General features: G+C 54.0%; 7 protein-coding genes across 7 annotated transcripts; 3 read left to right on the forward strand and 4 right to left on the reverse strand.

Annotated features, from left to right (window-relative positions):
* Nucleotides 1-3244: 3244 nt before the first annotated feature.
* GLE2 (RNA export factor gle2) lies at nt 3245-4601 on the forward strand (the record flags this gene model as incomplete). The annotated part of the gene is made up of 3 exons (XM_065602852.1): nt 3245-3499; nt 3552-4347; nt 4579-4601. The coding sequence occupies 3 exons, from the start codon at nt 3245-3247 to the stop codon at nt 4599-4601; spliced, it is 1074 nt and encodes a 357-aa protein (XP_065458924.1).
* A 966-nt stretch (nt 4602-5567) lies between these two features.
* RHO25_006894 (uncharacterized protein) lies at nt 5568-8762 on the reverse strand (the record flags this gene model as incomplete). Its single annotated transcript, XM_023597688.2, has 1 exon — nt 5568-8762. One exon carries the CDS (start codon nt 8760-8762, stop codon nt 5568-5570), a length of 3195 nt encoding a protein of 1064 aa, XP_023451730.1.
* Nucleotides 8763-9632: 870 nt separating this feature from the next.
* Nucleotides 9633-13022, forward strand: RHO25_006895 (uncharacterized protein; the record flags this gene model as incomplete). The annotated part of the gene is made up of 5 exons (XM_023597689.2): nt 9633-9784; nt 9978-10113; nt 10323-10584; nt 10639-12579; nt 12631-13022. The coding sequence occupies 5 exons, from the start codon at nt 9633-9635 to the stop codon at nt 13020-13022; spliced, it is 2883 nt and encodes a 960-aa protein (XP_023451729.1).
* Nucleotides 13023-14006: 984 nt separating this feature from the next.
* Nucleotides 14007-14451, reverse strand: NRF1 (GTPase regulator Nrf1; the record flags this gene model as incomplete). Its single annotated transcript, XM_023597690.2, has 2 exons — nt 14007-14344; nt 14418-14451. The coding sequence occupies 2 exons, from the start codon at nt 14449-14451 to the stop codon at nt 14007-14009; spliced, it is 372 nt and encodes a 123-aa protein (XP_023451724.1).
* A 693-nt stretch (nt 14452-15144) lies between these two features.
* Nucleotides 15145-15660, forward strand: RHO25_006897 (uncharacterized protein; the record flags this gene model as incomplete). Its single annotated transcript, XM_023597691.2, has 2 exons — nt 15145-15159; nt 15235-15660. 2 exons carry the CDS (start codon nt 15145-15147, stop codon nt 15658-15660), a joined length of 441 nt encoding a protein of 146 aa, XP_023451723.1.
* Nucleotides 15661-16690: 1030 nt separating this feature from the next.
* On the reverse strand, nt 16691-17865 carry RHO25_006898 (uncharacterized protein; the record flags this gene model as incomplete). Its single annotated transcript, XM_023597692.1, has 4 exons — nt 16691-16799; nt 16851-16914; nt 16970-17260; nt 17319-17865. The coding sequence occupies 4 exons, from the start codon at nt 17863-17865 to the stop codon at nt 16691-16693; spliced, it is 1011 nt and encodes a 336-aa protein (XP_023451726.1).
* Nucleotides 17866-18683: 818 nt separating this feature from the next.
* On the reverse strand, nt 18684-20054 carry RHO25_006899 (uncharacterized protein; the record flags this gene model as incomplete). Its single annotated transcript, XM_023597693.1, has 1 exon — nt 18684-20054. One exon carries the CDS (start codon nt 20052-20054, stop codon nt 18684-18686), a length of 1371 nt encoding a protein of 456 aa, XP_023451725.1.
* Between the last annotated feature and the right edge of the window lie 564 nt (nt 20055-20618).

Genomic DNA, 20618 nt, shown 5'->3' on the forward strand with positions numbered 1-20618 from the left:
GCTAATTTTAAACTAGCACATTTCATCTTCACCAACATATCCGGTTTGTGAACGATAGACGACGAGCGCAATAGCAGCGAGCCAAGCCCGAACTCGGTCGCGTCGAGTCGAGTCCATCTACAGACCGACATTTTCTCATCGCACTCGTCCCATAGTCCATCCGCCGTCACGTCTAGCGGCAGTATAGCCAGATGCCAAACACCCCACAATCACTAACCGAGTTATCCGATATCCGACCTACTCTGCTCACGCTCACGCTCACGCCAGGCAGCAACATTGCACTTCTCACAAGTCTTCACTCGTTAATGCACAACTCCATCATGACAGCATCACGCACATGCCAGGCATTGGAGCTAGTCCCGTCTTCTCGAAGCTATGGCCCGCGCTACTCAGGAACGCTTTCGCGCTTCGTTTCATACCTCTAGCACAGCCTCCTTCCTTCCGCGAAATCCTTCGAGGCTGTGTAAGTCTCCCCTGGCCACCAGCGAAGCCGCCAGTCCCACAACGAATCAAAATTAGAAGAAATGGATACAAGCTCGCTAGTGTTGCAAGGTACAGAAGTCATTTCCGCACTTCGCTCGAGGCCAGGCACGAGGATCAGGCAGCAGTGGCTGCACAGTACACACTTCCGTGGCTACTCGGCTTGACAATGCTCACGAGATGCGACTGACAACTGAGTGCTCCGGATGTCATGGGAAGTATAACAACGTATCTCTCCTTGGCACCAACAACATCTCCGGCAAACGCAACTCGAAACCTCCATCACGCGAGCAACGCGCAACCCTCAGCTGTTCATGGTCATGGTTCGTATCGAGTGTTGGCACATCGGTATGCAAGCTATGCTCTCACCGAAAGCTGAACCATGCTAGTACAACGACGCCACAAGCATTGGCACTGCAGTCAGGAACAGGCACTTGAGATGAAACACGCGTTTGATGCACTGACGCGTGGCTAGTGATGCGGAAGGCTTGGGATCATCTGATGATTGCTTACTACGAGCTTGAAAGTAAGCCGAATACGGCAGACGAGTCTGCCTCAAGGAGCTGTATCGCGAGCTTCTCCCAACGCAAGAAGTCCGGCAGATTGCAGCCACCACTATTGTGAAGAGCACCACTGGCTCGACGCTCCATGTTCAGCCATCGATCTTGTGGCACGCCTCATGGTAGCCACAGTAGCCTCGAGCACACGCTCACCCAGGCTTGTCTCTCCCATCATGACGATATGATGCTAGCGCCGGTCTACGACATTGCTCGCTGTTTACTTACCGCTGACGATCGAGCTTCGAGACTCGTGATGGCCTCACTCCTGGTACTTGTGACCTCATCCACGCCAGGACTGCTGTTCCGAATGAAAAGGCCCTTTCCACACTAGTCAATGAACACCAGCCGATGTGTGCTTCGCATTCGGCTCGGATAGCTGGCAACTTTCCGACCGGAAATCTAGATCTTGCTGGTAATAAGCACTAGAGCACACACCATCGACTTGCATGAGCCGCCAGAGCCTCCTCTTCCGAAGGAGAGTAACGGCCGGAACGAAATCTCGCTGAAGTAGACGTTCGCCATGCAAGGCCCAACAGGCCAACGGACGGAGCTTCTCATTCCGACGTTCGCCTCCGGGTAGTTGCGTCCAGGCATCTCTTGTTGGCCCTTGTATAGCGTCTCCGCCGAGCCCACACGACGTCAAGGTGAAGTCGCGGTGTCAATGACGAATAGCGTTTCTCTTCCTCATTCGGGCAGTATGGCGTGGACCGCACTTCTCTCCGCTCGCTGGAAGGCTTGTCGGCGTTTCCTGGTCTTGTGAAGACGGTGATCCGCGCGGGTTGTCATTAGCGTATCTTGGGGAAAGAGTGGCATTGGCAATGAGGTCTGATCCAGTAAGGTCGCCAATGCGGAGGTTTTACGCGGCTGACACAAGCTGGGAGTTGAGAAGTCTGACAGTGAGATAAGTGTTGAGTATAGCATTAGTCTCTACGAAGCAAAGATTTTGCATTGAGGGACTGATACAGATATTTCGCTGTGGCAATGCCGGAGTCAAGCCTTTGCAGTAAGAATATGGCCGACTCGAACGCAGGATTTCTTGGCAATGTGGTCCATTCGATTGATATGAAGAGTCTATTCTCAAGCTAAGACTAGTCAAGGCGTTCTTTCAGTTACCGTCGTAGATTGTCAACAAGAGCAACTATGACGCTTCCAGTGAAGGAAGAATCACGCCGCGTTTCAGTGCTTGACTCTATGGTTTATCATCATTTGAACGCCCTTGCCATGGCAGTAAGCAATGTATGTAGTGGATCGAGCCCGGCTGCTTCGACACAGCAGAGGCGACGGCTTGGCCATCCCTCGACGGACCCAAAAAGTGTTGTGAACTCCTCGCATCAAGAATAAGCCCCATCGAGTTACCCGACATCTTTTCATCTCCATCAGCCCTGAACGAGTGTAGCAGGATGATGAGGGTGAGAGACGTCGAGCAATCGCATATCTATTGACCTTGACGAATGGACTCCTTACCTGACCTTGAATCCAACTTGTCCCTCACCAGGAATCCCATCACCTCCTCCATCCTTTTTGCCAGCCCTCCAGCAAGCACCGTCTGAACAGAAGCGCAGACTCATATCCTCGTCTCCCCTCTTGCGAAGGGCACCTTGCGGCGGGCGTCCATCCAGGTGCGATGCCGAGTCGAGCAGCCGTCGAGATGGAGTGCGAGCGGTGAAAAGGTAGTGAAGGAGGATGGAGGTGCAGGAAGGACTGAGCCGCATGAAGATGCTTCTATGGCGGCGCTTTTCAGCTTGCCAGTGACGGAGCACTGGAGTTGTCCGGGGACTTTCTCCCAAAGCTGTGTGTACAGGACAGTAGCCCGAAGGCCACGTCGGTGTGTGAGCTTTGATTGCGATTTTTTGAGCGAGGAGTTGAGGGAAGAAAAGAGGAAGTGCGAGGCTGCAGAAATTTGGATTTTAGGCACAGCTTGGTTGGTGCCTGATGGTGCCTGAGCGCGTCTCTCCGCGTCAAGCAAGTACTTCAGGCGAGCTTCACTTTACCTGCACAGAGCAAACGGGCAGCAACGCGACAAGCCGCTGCAAGTGCGTCAATCGAAGCAAACAGTCTGTTTGGCACATAAGAGGTACTTTCTGCGCATATTGAAGAATGTATCACAACACCCACTGACCATCATGGCGTCCAGAGGTTTAGCAACGTCCATATTCGCGCCGCCCGCACCACCGACAGTCTCGACGAGGCCGAAAACAGCCACCATGTCGGGTCTATTTGGCTCTGCCGCGTCGAGCAACTCCAATCCCACACAAGGCGACCTCAGCAAAGATGTTCCAGTCGCCAACCCACCCGAAGACAGCATCTCGGCGCTTCGATTCAGTCCCGCATCCGACCATTTGTCAGTCGCGAGTTGGGACAAGAAAGTGCGCATCTATGAGATCGATGCGCAGGGACAGGGGAAGGGTGTGGCCATGTTCGAGCACGAGGGACCAGTACTAGACACTTGCTGGAGCAATGTAGGCACAACACGGGCAGAAAATATTGGGCATTCCACTGACAGTGTTACAGGATGGACAAAAGGTGTTCGCCGTCGGCGCTGACAAGGCAGCGCGCATGTTGGACCTCGGTGCTGGCCAGACATCAGGAGGAACACAAGTCGCCGCACACGATCAACCCATCAAGTGTGTAAAGGCGTTCAATGCAGGAGGAACACCCATGCTGGTGACAGGCAGCTGGGACAAGACCATCAAATACTGGGACCTACGGCAACAACAGCCTGCCGCCACCCTCGACGCCAAGGAACGAGTCTACGCTATGGACATTCGAAACGATTCAATGCTAGTGGTTGGGACAGCGGAACGCCAAATCCACGTCATCAACCTCTCGAACCCAACGGCATTCTTCAAGACCATGCAGAGCCCGCTGAAGTGGCAGACAAGGACGGTCAGCACCTTCATCGACGGTTCTGGGTTCGCAGTGGGCTCTATCGAAGGACGATGTGCCATTCAATACGTCGACGAGAAAGACTCTTCCAGCAATTTCTCCTTCAAGTGCCACCGTCAGACCCCACCCGACAACCGCAATATCTCGAACGTTTACGCCGTCAACGCGATCTCGTTCCACCCTCAACACGGCACCTTCTCCACCGCCGGCAGTGATGGCACATTCCACTTCTGGGATAAGGACGCCAAACACCGCCTGAAAGGTTACCCCGAAGTCGGCGGCACCATTTCCGCCACAGAGTTCAACCGATCCGGAAACATCTTCGCCTACGCCGTCTCATACGATTGGAGCAAAGGCTACCAATTCAACACACCGCAAACCCCGAACAAGATCATGCTCCATCCGGTCGTCGGGGATGAGTGTAAGCCTCGCCCAAAGACTACGAAGCGGTAGTCTACTTCTCTGCGTTTTTGCCTCACTGCGTTTGCTTTACGACACGAGCCCGAACCCAAGCACAAGTACTGCCCGAGCACCTTGATCGAGAACCCCGATGCACACATGCACGCACGCTTCTTGCACATATCTGGTTTCCCACGTGCTCTACGCGCAGATCGGGTCAACGCAAGGCTAACGGGAATTCGTTGTTCCAAAGGCAACAAGTACCAGAAGAAGTAACAGTACGCATTTCGCGAGGCCAGACACTTCAGACGGAGCAGGCGAGCGTATGGAATCAGAAGACCGATTTGGGAAAATTATCAGCGCGGCGTTCTGGGGCGTTTTAATGATGGCCATGCGTAGAGCTGGGGGTACGTGTCGAGAATTGTAACATCACGAGAAGAAGAATTGAGCATGGGCGACGATAGAGCGTCGAGGACCAGAGGAAGAAGTAGATACCACTACCACCGCCGCAAATGCAAATGCAAGGTCGTATGATGAGCGTGCTCTTCTCCCCTTTTCACATATATTCCAGGTTGGCAGGAAGCTCTACCTGCAATGGTGAGTTACTCACTCCCACGTTAACATTATCACACATCTAATACAACACGGAAATGAACTCAGGCAGAAGAGAAAGTATTCAATTTCCTCTCGTCACCTTCCATCCTAATAACCCCCTCCCTCCCATCATCAGCGTCAAATATATACAAATGCAGGCTGATCTACATGCAAGTGCCAATCTATGACCACCTTCCCGCGACTCGCCGGCCTAAGCTACCCTGACAGCAAATCGCCCACATGCAACGAACTTCTTCGACCCAGCCAGGGACTGCGTTTACCCGGCGAAGCCGATGAAGAAGAAGTCGAAGACCTTCGCGGAACCTTCTTCCTTCGAATCCTCACACTCGAAGACGAAGGCGAAGAAGAAGATTCTCGACCATTGATATTGCCCGTCTCAATGACAAGTTGCTGTTGTTGTTGCGCCTGCTCCTTTCTACGGAGTAAACTCGCAATCGTCGGTTCCTCGTATCGGTGCGACAGCGGGCGGGCCATGCGGGAGAAAGTATTGTTGTTATGAAGAAGTGAACCGTCATCATCGTGTCCACTACTGTGAAGTGGACCTTTGTTATGTTCTTCATCATGTTCCTCGTAGAACTCATCGTTGTTGTCGTCGCCATAATCGTCAACCTTGACCGTCGTATCTTCCTACGATGCCGCGGCCTCGGAAGAATTTCCCACCTCTTCTTTTGCGTCCACGAACGTTGCGCCTTCGCCGTCCGAGACTGCTTCTTTGTCTTCAGCTGGGGCTTCCAGTGAAGTAGCTCCATTGTCAGCTTCTGTGTCGGCGTCAGTTCCATCAGCAGGCTCGGCTTCGCCATTAGCTGCAGCCTCTGCGGCGGCTTCTTCTGCCGCTTGCTTCTCGGCCATGATCCGTCGCCTTTCTTCCATCATGCGACTTGCTTCTTGGCGTGCCTGTTCCTCTCTGACTTTACGCAGGCGCTCAACTTCTTCATGCCCACCGGTCTTTTTCAGCTTGCCTTCTTCGACGAAATTGCCGAGCTCACGCTGGAACTCGCCGCCTTTGCGATCCTCCAGCTCTCTTTGGCGCGCCTTCTCCGCACGCTCGATCGCTTCCAGTCGAGATTCGTGATTCGGTTGCAACGCACGAACTTCGCCGAGCACACTGTCCTTGGCTTCGTGCGGATCTGCGACGGGTTTGAGCGCAATTGTGCGTGATGTCGATCGAACTCCGGTCGACGCAGTGGCATCTGGATTCTGCAGGTTTTGCTGCCTGGTAGCCTCCTCGACGAGCGCGAAGGTTTGCGAGGCTTTTTCGAGATCGTCCTCGAGATCTGCTGCGAGCTCCTCTTGCATGGTCAAAAGATCTCGGTCGTCACACACCACCTGCAGCTCCTTCTCCCAAATCTTTGTCCAAACAGGTTTCTCACGTCTGAGGAATTCTTGAAGCTTCTTGAGATCGGATGTTGCAGTACTGATATCCTTGCTGACAGCTTCAAGCTGCCGAGGAAGAGGTCGGACTCCGCGACTGACCACATCCTTCCGGAGATCTTCAACAAGATCTTGAAGGTCATCGACCTTATTGACGATCTTTTCGCTGTCCGCAGATAGTGACTTCTTGCCGTTGTTGACGTACGAGCGGCCGGTGTTGTTGTCCATATCGGGAATGGCCGTATCTGCTGCAGCCTTCTTGACCTGGGTTGCTTTCGTGCGTACGGTGTTCATGGAAGCCTGCATGTCCTGGACGAAAGAATTGTATGTCTGACGAACCACGGCAAGATCACGTCGAAGACTTTGTACCTCCTTGAGCTGTCCTGTCATGTCCTTGCTACCAGTGACTGTTACACTCGCTGTTGACACGACTGGCGCGGAAGGTGGAGCTGCGGCTATGCTCGCAATCTCCTTCGCTGTTTCTTGCTGCCTGTCGGATACTCTTTGGATCGATGATTTCTGCTCATCAACGCTGGATTTGATGTCTTCTACGACTCGTCGCAGACCACCGAGACCATCATCAAAGTGCCGTTTGACCTCGTCGAGCGCTTCGACGTTGAGGACAAGAACAGAACGTTCTTTGACATCATTCAAATCCTCGAGTTCGTGCCTGACACCCGAAATAGGATCCTGGATGTAGATCTCGGGCAAATCGACACCATTGTTGTGTGTATTCCAGGCGAATTTCTCGATGAAAGCCAGCTGGAGTCGAGCTAGACTGAGATCTCCACCATCCGGCAACATGAACTTCTTGATCTTGCTCTTGTATTGCAGAAACAACGTGAGCGGCACGCCCGGCTGAGGTGATCCCTCTGGAACATACTGAGAGGCGGGTGGGGTGTACTCCCGTCCCTGCCGTATAGATTCACGTTGGGGCCGTTTGATCGTGGGCGCACGCGAAGGGGCAATGTAATCGCCATTAGGAGCAAATGGCTCATCAATAGGGCCATTAAGCGTTGCACTTGGCTTTTCGGTGTCAGTAAGAAACGAGGGACCAAGCTTGTCGTCAGGCGTCTTCACAATCTCGTCGTTGATGTCCTCCGCGAAAGGTTTGTTGGGTGGTTCCAAGTCATCTTGCAGCTGTGAAGAACTTTCTTCGGATATCCGCCTCACGTCATTTTCTCGATTGGGCGAGGAATCGAACTGCGTTCGCTGCGACCGGGACTTGACGCGACTGTGCATAAAACTTCCGCGTGACCGCACCGCGTTCAAAGACTCCCGCACATCTCGACCTCTATTCGGGATGGGTGAGTTTTGAGCCGGTGGAATGGCAGGGATGCCATTGATCGATGTGCCCAGATGCTTTTGTATTTGGTATGCCGAGAAACGTCTGGATGCCCTCCTCTCGAGCTCTCCGCCGCGTTGCAATGCTGACAATGCATCGTTGGCCTTTGGAGGTGGTCGCGGTGGTTCAGGAGAGGGTTCCCTTTCAGCAGCGTTGTTGGTTGGTATCGTGTCAGTTTCTGGATAAGGCGCAATGACCGGCATATTCTGCATCGTGTCGCTAGACATAGAGGAGCCCGAGGCCGTAGAGCGCGCATCTTGCTCATTAGGCCTGTAGCGGATGCTGTTCTGCGGGCTGAGGGCGTTGCGTTTCGGTGACCGCTGTCCACCTGCCACGCTCGTGGTGCGAGGTGGCAGATCTGGTCCTGACAACTCTCCACTTCCCTGTCGTGGCGCTGTGGTCTTGCCGCTCGAAAATCTTGTGGGTATATCTTCCAGCTGTTCAGTCAAGGTCGTGCCCGAGCTCACGTTGCTCGCAGTCGACCCAGTCCTTGGGGGCCTGCTACTTGACTCGCCTCCTTCTCTTGTACCGCGCTGTCGTAACCTCTGCTGTTTCTTCTTAAGTCCGTGTAAGAGATTGATGATGATATCCCGTATGCGCGGCAGATATTTCTCCAAGCTTTGTTGGCTCGCGTCCTGGCTCAGCGTCTCTTCCAATATTGTGCGCAAGAGATCTGGTACAGGTCCCAGATCTGACGTGTCCACGCCGATGGCATTAAAAGCGCGACAAGCGATATTGAACTCATAGCCCAGGCGCACGTATACGTCCGACACTTCGCCCTCGGTCGCGCGGCCAGTCGACCACATCGTCAGCGTCTCCAGCAACTGCTTCGTCGCGACCAGCAGATGGGTCACCGATTTCTCGATCGTCGATAGCTGCTGCTGGGGCTTTTGTCTGTCCGTTAGCACCAGTGTCTTGTCACTCCGCCCATCACCTCCGCCCATTGCCTCCGCCGCCGCTCCGCTGAAAAGATATGATGCATCACCTACATTCTGTCTTGACCGACTGCTGCCCGCAGATCGTGTCGAGCCTCCGCTGCCTCGCTGCCCATTCGCGCCATCTTCAGGGCCCACAGGCATGGCCGCGGTGGGCTGTGTCCCGTTCATCTTGTCACCTGCGTGCGCTCGGCCGGCGCGGTGTGCGCGATGTGTGTAGAATGCGGTCGACGCGTGAGTGCCGTGGTAGGATATCGGGCGCGCGTGGCAGATGTCGTCAGAGCTGTTGTGGTTGGCTGCGAGCTGGGAGCGCAGAGCTGGTAGGGGCAGGCTGGCCAAAAACGGGCTGTCAAAGAAGATGGAAGGGTTTCGGAGATGACGCGAGGCGTGCACCGAGTCCGAGCTACTCGAAGGAGTGCACCGTATGTGTGAGAGAGCAAGAAGCGTTAGTGCACTCTCCAGGCGTGTGTGAAGTGACGGGATCGACAACGCGCTGGCCGCCCGTCCGCCGCGCAGCCTGACAGGGACGTCGACGCCTCGCCGCATCTCAAACACGACTGCCAGCGTCGACATCTCCTGGGCATCTGCTACGACTACTGTCTGCATCTTCGCACGCTCATTGAACGCTGCAGCTGGGCGAGTGCGGTGCATGGCCTGCTGCAACCTGTACATTGATTGAATCGAATCGACAGGGAAGCACACTGCTACCATCCCGCCCTGCACCCACACTTCTGTTCGCACCAAGTCGCAACGCAACCTTCTCTCCGCTGCACACGCTCACCAACGCACACACGACCTCCCGCGCACCCTCCCCCTCCCTCACTCCCGCCATCGTTCACGCATTCGGGGGCGTACGGCGTACGGCGTTGTGTGCGGCCTGGTAGTGCCCACCGAAACGCTGTTGCTGGGAGCTGCTGCTGCTGCTTCGACTCCGCGCTCTAGCCTGCCTGCCTGGCACCACCCTACTCCGATTCCTCGCACCAACGACTCGCCCGCCCACGCATCGCGCCGCTCCTGTCCTCCACCACTAGAGGCGCCGCCATGTCGGCTGCCTTCGCCAACGGCGGCGATGCCGTCAAGTCCGCTGCCGCCCACTCGTCTAGCGGCTCGAAGCAGCTCAAGAGCAATGTCAGCGGCAAGACGCTGGACACCACCCGCAAGCAAGCTGGAAGTCCCATTGACGGGCCAACAAAGTAAGCCACACCCATTGGCACCTCTGCACACCTCATTCCTGCCCTGCGATCGTTGTGCCATTGTTGGCAGCCCTGCACGTGTGCTTCGTCCCACTGCATTGCGCTGATCCAGCTCCCTCACGCCGTCTCAACATTGTCCGCCATCAAAAAAAAATGCACACATGCGAACAGGCACTAACACACCTCTCAACAGGAAGAAAGCATGGGACAACACGAACGCCTCCATCAGAAATGCAAACGGCAGCGCGAAACCCCCGTCTCCAGCACCATCGCAAATGCAGAATAAGCAGCTGCACGACCGGACTGTCTTTCTATACTCTCAATTGATCGTAAGTGACGAACAATCCCAAAGCTTCCATATAAGAGCACGCCGGGTCCACTTCCATGCTCCACCCGGATGCGTTGCCTTGGCTGCATGAATACGACCGAGCGTGGCTACATAAAGCAGCTCCTGTTCCCTCGTTAAACCTCACTGCTCGCTTCGATCTAGCTACGGACTTCATAAAAAGATACAGTCTGACTAATACCCCGTGCGCAGGGTCAAGATGTGACAGTGTCCCTCACATCCGGCGAGCAATTCACTGGGGTGTATAGCGGGACCTCGGACGGTTATGAGCATCACATTATCAAAATGACCAAACAGACAAGGCATGCAGGCCAGTCGCAGGTCAATGGCAACTCAGCATCTGACTTTACGGGAACTGGTTCCGACCACGAGCTGACCGTCCATATCGATGATGTTGCTGACATTGCTGTGCCGAATGTGAAGCTCGCTGCGGCTGTCACCACTCAGCAGAATGGTACGTTCCTTGTGACGAAGTGTACTCTGCTAGCATAGGCTAATCCACCCATAGGCTCAGCAGGATTTCGCACAGACACCCAGATCTCGGGGCAGGACTCACACTTGTTCCGTGAGCGTGAGCTGCAGCCCTGGCAAGCTGACCCGAGCACGGATGTGGATCTGTCGCTGGAAGTGACCAGCGGTGGGGAATGGGACCAATTTGCAGCCAACAAGAGATTGTACGGCGTAGATACCGACTACAACGAGGAGATGTACACCACCTCCATCGACCGCAGCAACCCAGAATATCGAAGGCGAGAATTGGAGGCTGAGCGCATAGCCGCGGAGATTGAAAGATCGGCGCCAGCCAATGCACATATTGCTGAAGAACGGAGAAGAGACGCACAATGCGATGATGCTGGGGGTGATGAGGAAGACAAATACTCGGGCGTCAGGAGAGATGGGAGTGCCCTGCCCAAGCGCACTGCTGGTGCGTACGTGCCTCCCTCACAGAGACCTATCACTGGAGCGCCCACTGTGCCTGGAGCGCCATTCGATCCGGCCATCATCTCAAGCGAGATCAAGATTAAAACACCCACACCAGCAATCGTGGCACCACCAGCCGATCCGACTCAGCCGGCGAGCAAACCTGCTGCGCCAGAACCTCAAGCACCTGCGGCAGTGCCGGTCGGTGCCGTGAACCACGGACCAGAGTATCATGTCTCGGCAGCACGGGACGCGTTCAAGCACTTCGCCAACACCGAAAAGCTTCGCATCAAGCAGGCGCAGGAGGCCAAGCGCAATAATGTTCGACAGGAGAAGAACGTGAAGCTGAATGATCTGAAGAAGTTTGCCGCCAACTTCAAGCTGAACAGCAGAGTACCCGATGATCTTGTGCCCATCCTAGCCAAGGATCCAGGCAAGCAGGTTGAGATCCAGACGAAGGCCGAGCAAGCTGCCAAGGAGGCCGAATTGAGATCCAAAGAAAGGTCCGCTAGCAAAGCATCGAGTGCGGCCTCACCAGCCGCATCTTCAAATTTAACACAAGCGGCTCTCGCTTCGACGACTTTACCATCATCATCAAATCAGCCAAATCGCAAGGGCGTGCCCCAACTACACACTGGAGTGCAGCCTGGACAGAATCAATCGCCCCGTGGTCAATTGAACGCTCAGTTCCCATCTCGGCAGCAGATCCGCGGTCAGCCCCCAGCACCGAACCTTCGCATGCCCAGCGGATCACAAGGCGCGTCGTCCGAGATGCCACTCAGTCCAGCCTCAGCTACAAGCTCGCGAGCACTGAACGTGAAGGCACAAGAGTTCGTTTACAGGCCAGGTGCGCAGTCGTTCGCGCCAAATGCATCTCCAAGCCCTGCCCACACCACCAGTGGTGTGGGACCCTCGCCGAGCACACCGAACCAGCCAATCCCCTCATTTTTTGACTCGAAAAAGACTAAGGATACCATTCCACTGTCGGAGTGCTTTGACGCTATCACATTCCTTGCTGGAGCGGACTACACTGAAGAGCAGAAGAAGAAGTATGCTCCTAATGGAGGTGTTCCATACAGTTATAACACACCCGTAACCTGGAGCACTACCAAGGAGAACGAAGCGAAGTCCATCGACGAGTTGTACCAGAAGTTGTACCCTCCATCACGAACTGCAAGTCAAGGGCCTTCACCGATGCAGACTCCTCTGCCTGGACAGATGCCTCAGCAGCTGCCTCCACATGGTATGCCCGTGCAAGTGATGCCGGTGCCCAACCAGCGCCAGCCCTACTACGGCCCTCAGTCTGGACACATGCCCGGATACCCGGGCCCTAACATGCCTGCACATTTCCAGCAACAGCATAGCGTTCAGAATTCGCCTCGTGTGCAACCTATGGGACCTTTCAATGGACAGGTTCCGATGCAGCCATTTCAAGGCCAAGGCATTCCGGGCTACGGAGCGAGCCCTTCGATGGGCCACCGCCAGCCCATGCCACCAGGAGGAATGATGCCATATCAGCCAGGACAGAGTAAGTCGAATGTGCGCCCATTTCGTCAATCGCCGCTGACAGCATCGAAAGTGATCCCACAACCGCGCCCTGGCTATCCTGGCCATGGCTTCCCACCGCAGCAAATGGGCGGACACATGATGATGCCCAACCCATCCGCTGGTGGATACAGTGGTCCAGTGCCGGGCTTCTCGCCCATGCCACACCAAGCACAACCACATATGCCATATCCTCAGCACGGCCCTGGCGGGTTCATGGCGGGTAGCCCCAGACCGCACCCGATGTCGCAGCAGGGATCGCAACAGGGGTATCAGCCTCACCCTCCGCCTGGTGGTCAACATCCAATGCATTTCCAACGCACCATGTCTGGCGGCTACCATCAGATGACGCCTCGCCAGCAAGCAGCCATGCCTCACCATGGCAGTCCGGGCATGGGACCTGCTCAGGGCGACGAAGTGAAATGAGAAGCTACCTCGGCATCGCGCACCATTCTTAATACCTTTGGAGGCTCTTCTATTCGTTTGCCATTTCGAGACCCTCGATTAGGTCTCGTATGCTGCGAAGCCAACGATGTCATCCATCAGGCTTCGTCTATATTGTATGGCGACACTGCCCCGCGGTTCAAGACACATCACTTGGATAGCGCGAACGTTCCACTACTCGTCCAATGCTTGCGAGGCTCAACATCCCCTCTGGGCAGAACCTGAGCGCCTTGCCGACGTTATTCTGACTGTGCTGCATTTGGCGCGCACTCAGAAGATGAAGCAAAGCATTTGTAGGGCTCTCCAGGCCACACCCACCCGCGGTTTAGTCGAGCATACTCCGGCCGCTGGAGTCGAAGCAACGCACAGTCGTGGAAAAATTGTTGGTCACTGGACAAGTATCAAAAGAGCACGATCCCTGCCTCAGTGCATGCTCTGCTGGCTCGGCCAGAATGTGATGGGGAAGAGAGCAAAGACCTTGGGCATGTGAGAGGAAGACTATGGCCACAGAGGTAAGGCTTGTGTGAAGAAAGTCTCTGTTCTGATCATCACGGCGAGATGTATGTGCAAAGAGTGAGGTAGAAAGTGGACGTTTAAGACATTTGAAAAATCACCTCATGTTCTGCCTATATCTGACGCTCTATGTGACTTCTCTCGGACCGGATGTGTAGGGTAAGCATGCGATGTTCGTCGGGCATCGCTCCGGTAGCGTGCGAATCTTCAAATCCAACTACTGAAACGTATACTATGTGTACATTGCCATCATGTCCTCGTGAACCACGGCATCTCCACGATTTTCGCAGTTTCGTCCAGCTCCATGTGACGAGCTCGGTCTGCATAGACATCCACAGTTTCGGCTTCCTTAACTCCTATATGCTTTCGCAAAGCTTTTCCACGTCTCCTCTTCCGCTTCAAAAGCACCTCTCTCGTAAATCCGAATCTTCCACTCAACTCTTCCTCGGCCTCTCATGCCCCCGTAAACCTCAACACAAAATTTACCACAACAGCTCCCAGCAATGCCACCGCCAGAACTGTTGGTCCAAAGCGATCGTCAAAGCCTCCACTCCCTCGCATGCGAATACTCTTTGCTCGCCAGTGGAATGTAACGAGTGCATAGGCCATGGCCGCCAGGGCGACGAGCACGAAGAGGATTGCACTGATTTGGCCAATTCGGTCACCGAAATTGAGGAGACCCATGGCCAGGCCGCCGAGGATTACGCTGAAGTTCAGCCATGAGAGGAAGGTACGTTCGTTGGCGAAGAAGACTTTGGGTTCGAGGCGGGTGGGGAGGGCGATGCGTTTGCCTGGTTGAGGACATTGGGGTTAGCGATATGGTGGTCATAAGAGGAACAAGGAAGGATTGGAGGAGGATCATACCTGGAGCTGTCTGGAGGAGTGGTTGGGTGGACATTATTGAGGTGTTTGTGTTGTTGTGTAACTGGTACCGCGGTCTGTAGCGGTCGAGGTGGGTGCGAGATGGTGTGGGCGGGAGAGAGGTCCGATGTGCTGCTCCGAAGCTGTAGAAGGATCGTGTGTGGACAAGCTCTCCGGCTGCGAAGTACAATGCTTGTCAGGCGACTGTGTAACAGAAAGGAAGCAGCTGTGTCTACGTGCAGTGATGCGGTTTCTCTGCTCAGATCTCACGTTCCTCGCTCCTGCCTTTGATTGGAGGGCGCAAGAAGTCAAGTGCGGGCGCGGAGCTTGTTTTGGCCGGGCATCGTAGCTGCCGTCGCTACGTGCATGTGCCCAGGCCGCTAAAATCCGCTAAGGGAAAGCACGACCCAGGATGCGATGCTGGGTAGCTCTCACTCTTGACAGGCGCCAACTCGCAATTCTCCCCGATTACTTCTCTAGACCCGACCGACCAATCTTCCTCACACACTCTCAACATCATCATCGACGAAAGACGGCTGCTGGGAAGCGTTTCTGCTCTCTTGCACTTTGGTGTTTCACTTGTTGCTCTTCTGCTACATTGCTGCTTCATCCCCTTCGATAGACGACCGCCGCCGGGCCACCGAACAGAACACGCGACGACCACCACGAGACCCCGCCAGAACCATTACCAATCAGCACAACAACAACCAACACGACAACCGAATCAACAATGGCCTCCAACTGCGTCAGTCTATCCTTCCACCACTCCATCGCCTCCTTCATCGTCGCCGCCGCCGCAACAAGACTAATATTCGCCTAGCCAATCCCCACTACTCGCCTCCGACAAATCTGCTCCGACGCCTGCTCCTCCACCATCAGCACCACGACGTCATACGAGCACTCTCAAACCCAAGCATGGAACAACGCCATCATCGGTAGCATCCTCCAGCAACTCATTTCCGAGTCCCAGAAGCCCGAGGATAAGGGCCAACCACCAAAGTACAAATTCATTGTGAATACCACCATCATTCAGCACCTCTCTGATCCTCGAGGCGGAGGAAGCGCCGAGGAAGGCGCTGTAGCCGTCGCAGGCGAGGGCACGAAGAAGGTGGGACGAAGGGGCATGCACTCCGCCAGCGGCGCGTTCTGGAACAACGAGAAGGACGGCATGTGGTCATACAAGTACGAAGGGGGCGAGGGTAAGGGGATGGACATTGTGGTCAGCGTGATGTGGGTGGCGGTGTAGGATGCTGAGGCGACGGTGACGGGCTAGCAGCTGCTGGGTTGCATGCTGGTCTTTGTCGCGCTGGTGGCATGGGATTGGTTACGATGGATCTGATGGAACGCGCTGACTACTGTACGATGAACGTGGGCACGCCGTATATTTGGTCATGTTTTTGCACATTGGAGCAAGCAAGGCGTTTGGCGGAGTTGGTTCAATGCTCTGTTCGCAGCATGCATGAGATGCGCCCGATCTGCTTGTACTCTGAGGAGGAGCGGGATACTGCTGGCCATCTCGTTTCGTGTGTCTACGTATGTTGTATACCCAGAAAACGAATCAAATGACATTGACTCTCCCAACCTCCTCTTTCTGGTCTCTCAATTCGAAACGCGGACATACTTTACGGAGCTCCTGCATTTTCGAAGCGACCGGTGAAGTGACACCAATGCGCGCACTCACACGACACCCTCCATCAACATGCAATCAACCGTGCAGCTTGCGCTTCTTCGCTCCACACACACTTCTACCCACCTCCACATCGGACGAGACATCACAACACCCGCACCGCAACCGGCCGGCCGCCTTGCTATTTCCCCGGAGACATTCCATGACATCCAAACACGAGCTCTCAGAAAGTAAAGATTGATGATCGGCGACGCGGGCGGCCCTTATCTCATGTGGCCCAATTGAAATTCTGAAGTGTGACATCAGATTTGACGTAAACGAAATTCTGCGCCTTTCACATGCTTTGCATGTGCTTGCCGCCACCAGAGTTTGGGCGATTGCGGAGAAGGTTTGAGGGTGCAGGTGTAATTTGCAGACTTGCAGTTGTAGTATTTTGGGTGACGCCAAGGGAATGCAACAGATGTATGGAGCTGTGTTGGCGAGATGCGAGGTAGTTGATGTGGTTTCAAGTTACGGGTGAAGGAAAAAGGGTGTTGTATTGATGTTTCAGCAACATCGTACATGGACGTCTTGCTGATCGAACCAGTATCTTGCCCAAACTGGCACCTCGTACCCATTGATACTGACAGTTCACGAGCGCTCCAAACACTTATCGACAGTGATCATAGCTCGAGTACTCTGTCAGTTCAGCATGTTCTGTCACCAAGTCAATGACTTTTTGATCGCGTTCGTCCCAGGCTCGATTTGTTTTCACGAAGCTTGAGAGTACATGAGCATAATGCTGACCGAAACTGGGCTCTATCACTTACATTGTTTCATATGGATGCAAAGTACTGCCTTCATATTTTCCGGAGTACAAGATATCGTTACCTCCTAATGAAATGCACATTAGCCACATTCGGTCCCCTTTGACATAAGTAGTACTAACCGCTTGTCACCGTCTCTGGAGTATCGACGCACCACTCCAGGAATGCCGTTGTATTCTTCCCGCTTGCGCCAGAATGTGCTGCAAAGCGTCCTTCCATTGCATACACATCATATCCTGACTCGGTGATCATACCGGCAAGCTTGGTCTCCCCATTCATCACAGCGTCGAGCATGCTTTCGTAGCATTTCATGTTCGGTAATAACATCGCGAGCGTCGCGTTGGTGAAGGCTAGGACCATGCTCTGTAAATGGGGTGGGTAAGGGATCCCGTTGGCGCAGTTCCAGCTCATGCCTTAGCATTCTATCAGCCAGAGGGTCCGAAATCTATGGAGGACGAGGAAACTACTCACCAGCTAATCTCGTTCTCTCATCCAGTTTGTCCCAATAAGCATCACTCCAGCATGTCCTTTCCGCCCACGAAGGCAAGAATGGCCCTCGGACGGAGTCATTAATGAACATGTACCGTTTGTAAGCCACCTGCAACGTGGTATTCGCTGTGAGAACTTCATGGTAGGCCCCCAGATCAAAGCAGCGATTTTCTCGCTCGACAATTCTCACGTTAGGCAGTTCCACCAAGGCCGACAAGTCTTGCGTGTGTTCACCATTGATGATGAATATGAAGTCAGCTTTTGCGTATAGGGCATGCTTGATGAAAAACTGGAGGTTCTTCGTTGCGCCTTCGGTTTCATGGAACGAGAATAGAATCAGATCCTCATTCGGCTTTGGAATCGAGGTCTGCGATGTTGAAGATGGATCTGCGCTGAGTAGAGCGAGGGCTTCTTGGGCTTTATCGAACTTCTCGGTGTGTATTGTTTCGCGCCAGTAAATGAGAACTAACATAAAGATCAGAGCGCAGATCAGCACGCCCTGAAGCGGGCTATCTTTCGTAGGAAGCATGATGCATTGTCCAATTCATGTATCGGAGTGTGGTGCAGCGAAGATGGCGAGAGAAGAGTCGTTTGGTGACGTGCAAAGGGATTGCATGCCTCGCAAGGGATGCACATGCCACCGATTGTCCCCCTTGTGCGAGCGTGAGTTCCATTGGCAGAATGTGTATCAGCGGTTGCAACAGCACTGCAGTATCTCTGCACCATGATAACCCTTCCAGAGCTATGCTTCATGCGTGCGGTGCTGCTAGGGTTTCGCGATTTTTCTCTCACTGACATTTGAGGCATCTACGGACTCCGCTCAAAATACGATTTAAAGCGTCGTTTGCAAGTCGCCAGCTGTTGAGTGTTGGCGAATTCGATCTTCAGTCTTTGCGCCGTACGTGTTACGGAAGGAGTGTCCGAAGTGCGACGCGCTCTTCGGGGCCGATGGGAAACATTTGCGATGTTGACAACAATGTACATGTATTTCAGTCGGTCAGCTCATTGTAGGCCGCAGCACGAGATTTGTAAAGGCAGAATGGAAGAGGTGCAGGAGGAGTGAAAGTAGAGTGGTCGAATTGTGATTGAAAAGCCACGCCAGCCGGACGCGTTCTCACGTGCGGTTGTGTTCGTGATCAGGCCAACATCATCTCCGTCAAAACTCCTCTGTCCCTTCCGACGACCTGCATCTCTTCATCACCTATCAGGCCGACTCGCCTTCAAAGATGGCATACACGACCGACACCATCTAACCGAGCTATCGAGAATAAATGAATACTAATCATGTAGCTTAGACCCTCAGCCGGCCATCTCGCGAAGACGCACCGCAGTTTCACTTGTGCAGGATCAGGGCCATGCACCCTTCGGAATCCTCTCCTCGTTCAGCTGATTCCTTCCCCAGATCTTGTTGAGCTTGTTCTCAAAGGCTACCATTTTATCTCGGTGCCGAGCGGACCAAGGATCCTGGATTGCCTCGTCTTCCTCTTCCATGTACGTCGTCCGGGCTACGGCTATCAGAAAACTGAAGGAGCTCTTTGCCACCCCGCCAAAGACGGAGCAGCGTTTCAAGATTTCCAGGTCTACCAGCGCTTGCTGATCCCAGTGCATGGCTTGCAATGCGTCTCCCTCTGCCTCCGACAGAAGATCCCACTTGCTCAATACCGTGAGAGGTGGCCGATTCGCTGCAGCCACCTGCTTGAAGCGCTCGACTTCGGATGCATTTCCCGATGCTGCAAAAATGATGGAGAGGCCATGCGTCACTGCTGCTTGCATGTAGTAAGAGGTCTGGAGTGTAAAATCCAGACCAATTTCTGCGTCCGAAGGCGGCCACAGCCAACCAGCGGCTATCGTATCGGCCTCGGTGCGCAAGTGGGCGCCATAGAATGCTTTCCTGTGGATGCGGTCTGTAGGGAGGAGATCAAGCCTTTCGGTCGCAGCCATGTTGAACATGGCAATGGCTGCATAGCGACGGACATCCGGACGGACATGCAGCACCATACCCAAAGCACGACGAAATGCAGGTCGCTCTCCTCGGCAGTTCGTCTCCCACATAGTATGCTCGATGGCAACCACAGCTGATACATCAGCGGTGATCTTGCGACCTGCAAGCCAGTCCGCCGTTTGTTGTTTCCATTGTCCCTGCGACAGGTCTTTGCGAGACCATGGAACTCTCGGATCATACGTCTGCTCTTCTTTCTTCCAGCCGTCTCCTAGCTCTTCCGCAGACTCGTAGATCCTCATTTGCGGGCACGCTTTGCGCATCGCCTCAAGAAACCAGAGCTCGTCGAACATGTAGCTGAAGTCAGCTTCTTCGGCACCCACAACCTTGGACAAGTCATCATCGCGCCGTATTGCCATACTCGGCAATATGATTGAAGCTCCAGACTCGATAGCATAGAATAAGAAGTCCAAAATCTCCGCCCGGATATTGCCCACACCGCCATTGGCATTGACAAGGTCAAATACCAGGTTCGATATCCATTTTGTCTCGTTGCATTTCATCTGAATCGGGAGGGGGTCCCACGGTTGCAGCAGGTCGGTTTCGAGCCATTGCTGCTGCCACTTAGTTCTGTTCAGTATTTTTGAAGCTTTTGTGGTGGGATGTGATTTGTTGGATCGAGAGATAAGCCTGTATGAGAAGTAGTACAGTGGTATGAGTGTCAATAGTACCGTTGCGATCTTAACCTGCGCTGATGAATTTGCAGCTTTCGCCCACATATCTGAAGAGGCTTTCAGCTACCAACAAGCTCAATCATCGGACTGCTCGCGACTTGCTCAGCTGATTCACAAGTGAAGATTCTAGCAGATGCGCTTCCATCTTCTGGACCTGGCTTCGCGAAGTGAAGCAAGGGATTTCCGATCATATGCCCCGCTTGATACTTCACTCCACTACCCTTTCCAGTGGCAAGGAGTCTCGCGGCACCTGCGCTTGCAGGACGAGCATCAAATGGCGATTGAACTCAGTCGGATGGCAAAATGTCTCCTCATGACACTGCAATTAGGGGCCTTCTTGCATCAAGTGAGTCAAGAAATCTCTAGGCTGCCAACTTCACTACTTTGCCAAGCCCGAGATTCTGCGTAAGTGAAGACTGGTGAGCAAGAGCCACAGTGGGCCAATGAATCCGAGTGCTTCACTTGAAAATAGTTCACTTAGCTCGGTGCAGCCGACTGCCTAGCACAAAAGGCGCAACCCCCCACCTACATCCACTCTGACTTCTTCAACATTACATCGACCACAATTTGTCTCGACTCCAAAGCGACTCTTCTTCAGCCTCTCACCTT

Source organism: Cercospora beticola, chromosome 4, assembly GCF_033473495.1.
Source record: "Cercospora beticola chromosome 4, complete sequence".
Classification (NCBI taxonomy): domain Eukaryota; kingdom Fungi; phylum Ascomycota; class Dothideomycetes; order Mycosphaerellales; family Mycosphaerellaceae; genus Cercospora; species Cercospora beticola.